At 36.9% G+C, this 6,000-nt stretch overlaps 1 protein-coding gene across 5 annotated transcripts in view; it reads left to right on the forward strand.

The window, feature by feature from the left end:
• TECPR2 (tectonin beta-propeller repeat containing 2) overlaps nucleotides 1-5,527 on the forward strand; it is a 42,355-nt gene extending 36,828 nt beyond the window's left edge. For 3 of the 5 annotated variants that reach the window (XM_075712248.1, XM_075712245.1, XM_075712246.1), the window contains 3 exons: nucleotides 1,537-1,678; nucleotides 2,911-3,060; nucleotides 3,327-5,527. In XM_075712248.1, coding sequence (XP_075568363.1) covers nucleotides 1,537-1,678; nucleotides 2,911-3,060; nucleotides 3,327-3,484 — 450 coding nt within the window. In that variant the 3' untranslated portion in view covers nucleotides 3,485-5,527. Of the gene's footprint in view, nucleotides 1-1,536; nucleotides 1,679-2,910; nucleotides 3,061-3,326 lie in introns of those variants that run through there. The other 2 variants (XR_012831124.1, XM_075712247.1) reach the window with 2 other exon arrangements.
• The last annotated feature ends 473 nt before the right edge of the window (nucleotides 5,528-6,000 follow it).

Here is a 6,000-nt window from a genome sequence, read left to right on the forward strand (position 1 = left end):
CTGAGGAAAATAGTGCTCCAGTTTTTTTTAGTCAATAAATAATAATCTTTCTCTGACAATTCAGTGGCAACATTACGGAAGAACACATGGCTTCCAGGAAGACTAAACATAGATTCATCTTTCCTGCTCTTGTATATTGCCTTGAACTTCTCTGCAGAGAAAAAAGGGGCACTTAATTTAGCAAGCTGTTCTCTTCAAAAGTCTGAATGCAAAACATTCTGGTCAATACTGCTCTTACCTTGCTTGTGCTTTCTTGATCTCTAATGCTGAAAGTGCTTTACAACCTTCATTCAAATGGAGCTCAGAAAATAATACATGAATAGTTAGGCCTATATTAGGAGAGAGTCTCTCTAAGTTGCATTCTTTGTTTGTTGTACTAGTTAATAGGGTCTGGATGTCTGCTAACCATGAAAGCAGTCAGATCAGTCTGATATACAGGTAATGCTCAACAGTGTGAGAAGTATCTCTGATCTGACCTTCTTACAGCCTGGCCTGGACCAGCTGATAGTGCTTCTGATTTGTCTCTTGAAGGTGAGGAGAACATTTGTGCTGCTTGTAGCCACCAACCTGCTATAAAAAGGATTGGGCTTGGACAGACTGAGAATGTTATGGTTAGTCTTCCTCATCCTGGATATTTGCAGCAGAACAGAGATAGTGGAGGTCTGCTGATAAATGGACTCTGTGCTCCCGAAAAGTGATGTGGAAAATGTTCTGATGCCTTTTTTGTGTGCGTGTGTGTTTGTCCTTTCCTCCTTGACAAGGAAGTTGAACCACTGTGTTTTGGGTTCAGCCATGACTGAAGTAGTTACACTAAGACAAAACTTTTGAGTAGTAGGTCAGGGGAGGGGGAGGGAACAGCATTAGTTTTTACTTTGGATTTTGTTTGATACTATTGTTTAAGTTCTTAAGTTCTTACACTGAAGCTCATTTCTCCATGGTTAGCAGAAAGAAAGGAAATTATTTGCACAGAATTATAAAGCTAATGGACAACTTCATAATTTAAATAAGTTTAGCACAGACACTATTTCTTGCTATAATTTAACAATTTGTCGGTTAAGTGCTTCCTTCAAGTTTATTTCATTTTTTTCACCACTGTTTTCTCATCAGACACGTGGGTGCTAGCAAACTATTTTTCATTGTTTTTATTTGTAGCAGACAATAAAGGTATTCACAGCTCTTAGTATGTAGTTTTAAATGTTGAAAAGTACATAGTTGTTATGTGTTGCAGTCCATGGTTGTAGTGGGAAATCCTCAAACGACAGAGAGCAACTGAGGGTTTTGTAGCTGAAGTGCAAGAGCAGAGGGCAGGAGGATCTGCACTCTGTTCTTGGCTAAAACAGTCAGTGTCCTGAGATTTTTTTGAGTTTAGAAATTTGACTTGGCAAATTGGTAATTTGGTACAATGACAAATAAAATGTCAGTTAAATTTCTTCCTGTCTTTAGTATCTGGTAAATATTTTACTTCTCTTGCATACTTCTGTGAAGAACAAGTAATACAGTAGTACAAAGTTTAAATACTGTGTTTAATTTTTATAGCCAGTAGGAGTCAACTTGGTCAGCATTCATTCAAGTCCAAATGATCAGATGTTGTGGGCAATTGATAGCAAATGGAATGTCCACGTACGGGTTGGAATTACAGATGAAATGCCTGTAGGCACTGACTGGGAACATGTACCAGGTAAAAATTAATGCATCAGTTCCTTGTTCTTTCTGCCATTTTTTTCAGTGTTGGGTTTTTTTTGTTTTCTTTTTTTTTCCCCCCTTGTTGTTTTTTAAATTGGATACCAATGCTTAAATCAAATATTTTTCTCAGCAATCAAGTGTGCTTATTTATAGGAACATAGTGAAGTATTTGATAAGGCTTATCTTTTAAAGAGGACCTTGTTTTGCCTAAAAACATTTAGTTAACTGAAGAGAAATCTGATTTTTTTTTTGATGAATTTCTGTTGTGTGTTATTTCAGGCTGCTGCCACTGAATTAATAAATAGTATAGTTCCCTTTCAGTTAGAACTAAAGCAATATTCCTAACCAATAGCAGTCTACTGGGCTGTGGGAAGTTTTGTATTTAAATGTGATACATCCTATTTAGATGTGGCTAAAAAAACCCTAATGCTATTTTGCACATCTTTCTATTAATCCTGCGTGCTGGATGCATTCTAGATTAGGTAATCACATTTTTGCCTTGCCTGTAAATAAAACTAAATTTTAGTTGTTTCTTTCTAAATAACTGTGTATGCTGTCTGCTTTTTAAAGACTTTTTCACTGCATAAATGCATGGCACTTAGTTGTGGAGCACTTGCTTTCTTGTGAAGAGGAAGAAACAAAAAGTCCCCAATGTCTATAATGTTAACCATTTTTAGACAAACTAAAGTTAAAACTGTTGGATTATTCCCCTTGTGGTAGTAAAATACAGCAGAGGCTCCAAAAGTACGTTTTCAAGATCCTCTAATTGGTTGTTGCTTGTGGCTGTGGCCACATAACAAAATGTGGTTACATTTTGTGATATCCTTATGGTCAATAGATGCACTGAGTACAAAGTCCGCAATTAAAAAAGCTTTTTTGTTCACCAGTGCTTCACGTGCTGCAAGTGGCCTACTTTCTGGTGTTCTGCTTACACAGGGCCAGAAGCTCAGGTTCGAAGAGCATCTACTCTGTTCAACTCCCCTAAAGTCAGTGTAAGGAAATACGTAGTCCTAAATTGTCATCTTGGCAATCTTTTCTTAGAAAGCCTCCTGGAAAACTAGGTATTTCTTTGTGCCTTTTATAATGGAGAGTTCTCTAGTATTAATATAAGAATATACAAAAACTGTTATAGTCTTGCTGTCTTCTCTTAATAAACTTCTCTGCAAGTGTATTTAGTACACAAGAAAGCCTGTGACTATTCCCCTTTCATGTCCAATTATGTTTTAGGTTTGCAGGCTTGTCAGCTGGCTATAAGTACAAGGACCGTTTGGGCACGCTGTCCAAATGGAGACGTCGCTCGTCGATACGGCATTACTGACAAGAATCCAGCAGGAGACTACTGGAAGAAGATTCCTGGAAATGTCTCACGTTTAACAGGCAAGTTGGTTCTGCATGACAGTCCAAAACATTGTGATGCCTGCTCTGGCTTCTGCCTGATGGCACTCAAGCTGACCATGTGCAGGGAGAGCTCCATACTCTAAATGCTTTGTTGACTGTGAGAATTTCACCAAGGGTGCTTTTATCACATTAGTAAAAACCTTCTGTGAGTATAATTAGGAAAATAAATGCAAATATTATTTATTTAATGTTTATAATTGGAACCTGCTACCTTAATTAAAAGAAGGATAATTTATGCTTTGCAGTGACCCCTCTAGATGAACTGTGGGCGATCAGTACTTCAGGATCCCTTCTCCAGCGCCTCACTAAGACCTTTAGCCATTCCCATAGTTTGCAGAAAAATAATGACACTTCTGTTCTGCTTCACCCTGATGATTTTGAAGATGAATGGGAAGTGATATGAAGTCTCTCAAGCTTGTGAAGCAGTGAAAAAAACAGAAGGACAGAATTTCTGTAATGTATGTACAGAATGTTGGATCTAAAAGCCACTCATATTGGACCTGTGATATTAGCACTTTTGTATTGGAAAAATTGACCTGTTAAATAGCCCTCAAGCTGTGAGTTCTGATGTTTGTTCCGTTATCTCTTGGGAGACTCTTTAGGTGTGGCATACTGCAATTGTTATACCGTACTACTGTAGAAGCTCCTTTGGAAATATAACTCTTAAGTTAATCTTACTAGCAATGAAAGTGACTATTTCACAACAGCATGCAGACTAATACATGTGTACTTATTTTGAGAAGGAATTCTGTTGCATTAAATATTTCTCTACAGCAGAAACATTAAGCATTTCTCAATTTCTTCTTGTACTTGGAACTCCAAACTGATGGGAACGTTCTCTGACTATTGTACATATATTTAGAATTATTTTCCCTTGCAGCATGGAAGAAAATATGGCAAAGTCTTTCTTAGTAAGATTTCAGAACATCATTATTACACAGGATCGGTGTTGAAATGAACTTTTTTGGATCCATTTCCATATAAATATCTGCAAGGCTATACTAACCTTCCATTTCTAGAAATTTGGTTCATAATTTGGCTTCATTCACAAGGGAGAAGCTTGGGTTACACCTAATATCAGGGGGACTTTTGCCCATTTCACCCAGCCATCAGGAAACTGACAGATTTTGGGGGGTAAGTCCCACTTTGGAATAGGAGGAAGTTGCATGTTGGGTTTGTACTACAAAGCAGGAATGTACAAGGCAGCTTTCATAATTCCTGCCGTGCTGTATTTGTGCCTCCAGCCAGTGCTTTAACATTTGGACTCAAATTGTTTTGAGTACCAAACTTAGATGTATTTAAAGGAAAAATGGTAATTGATAGAATTACCTATATATCCCCTTAAAAATTGTGATATTGTGAGAAAATACTTAACAATATTCTGATTTTTAGCTATGTTAGCTAAATTTTGAAGTGTCTTATACTTAACAGATGTTGCAGCAGAGGTATGTGATGAACTGGGAAGTAACCTAAGTTAATCATTGCAGTTTATTTTTCTTTAAACTCTAAATCTTCTTTGAAAGATACCTCATCTTTTTTAAGCAATAGAAATATAGATGAGAGAAGCTGAGTTCAGTATGTAGGCAGAGGAGTTATTTTGTGTTTGTTCTAAGCTTGTTAATCATCAGAATGTTTTAAGCAGCTGCTAACCAATACTATAAAAGAGCCAGCTTCAGAAAAGACCGGGAGTTGAAAAGTGGGGATGTTTCTGTTTTGAGAACTTAATACATACGGAAAAGGATGTGTTTTCTTTTTAACCTCTGTTCTCTTTCAGAATAATTCATGTGCGTACTGCACTAAACTTGGAACAAACATGGTGCAAGGTGAGAATGTGAGTCGGTGGAGAGAGAACCAAGTTATGTCACTTTTTTAGTAGCACTTGTGATACTGGCTGTCAGTTCTCAGTCTGATCTTTCAGTCTTACAGGGAGGACAGATTTGTTTCCCTTTTACAGATGGTATTTTTGCTTCATTGCTATCTCATCCGTATATGGAGATTACCCCAGAGGGTTTTTTTAGCCTGTCTGGCAGTGGATTGTAATGGAATCAGTTTGTGAAGTAACCCAGTCTGTTTTACGCAAGCATAGCTTGGTATCTTGAGGACCCCAAAGAAGCTGAAATTCAGCTTGAAAGTGTCTTGTGGCAGCTCCCGAGTCAGTCAGTTTGGAGAAGGGACATGAGTACTTCTCTGCACCCTGCCAAGCACCAGATGCTCAAGTACAATGGCATTATTTAATAGTGACACTTTTGTATTACATTTTTCAAAGTCATCTTAGTAATGGCTTGAGCTTGCTAGTTGTTTGTTTACTGTATAATACTGTACCTTGCTATGGTCGTTAATATTAAATCGGTGTCAAGAGCTCTTATCACACTACTTTTTAGGGTAGTTTTAATGAAATTAGGATGGGTTTTTTACTTTTATTTCTGTATTTAGGTTTTTGGTTTTGTTTGTGCTTTGAGACAAGTGCAATAAACTAGATTTTTAAGAAATAAATTACTGTGGTAAGACTGATCTGTTGTATGATTCACAAGAGCGTTCTCTGTGTCTGGAAATTGTCTTGATGTGGAAGACAGGCATGCTTATGAAACCCCTACTATTACCCCAGACAATATGCTAATGACAATATAAGGACCTGGATATTGTAAAGTTTATTTCATATATTTTTTTAGTTGTGACAGGTGTGTCAAACCAGCAAAATGGTCATCTTCCAAGCAAAGACAATTAAACACTTCTCATATTTGAATATTAAGCTTATTGCCTCCATATTAAGATGTTTATTTCTATTACAGCAAGACCAAGTTTCTTTCCTTAAATACTAAACAAAAATTGCACTTGTATGTTAAATATTTTAGCTTTCAGTGAAGAATATGCATGTGCAGTCACAGCTAGAAAATGTTCAAGCAGAAAATAGGTGATTGT

This window comes from Pelecanus crispus, chromosome 6 (assembly GCF_030463565.1).
Source record: "Pelecanus crispus isolate bPelCri1 chromosome 6, bPelCri1.pri, whole genome shotgun sequence".
Classification (NCBI taxonomy): domain Eukaryota; kingdom Metazoa; phylum Chordata; class Aves; order Pelecaniformes; family Pelecanidae; genus Pelecanus; species Pelecanus crispus.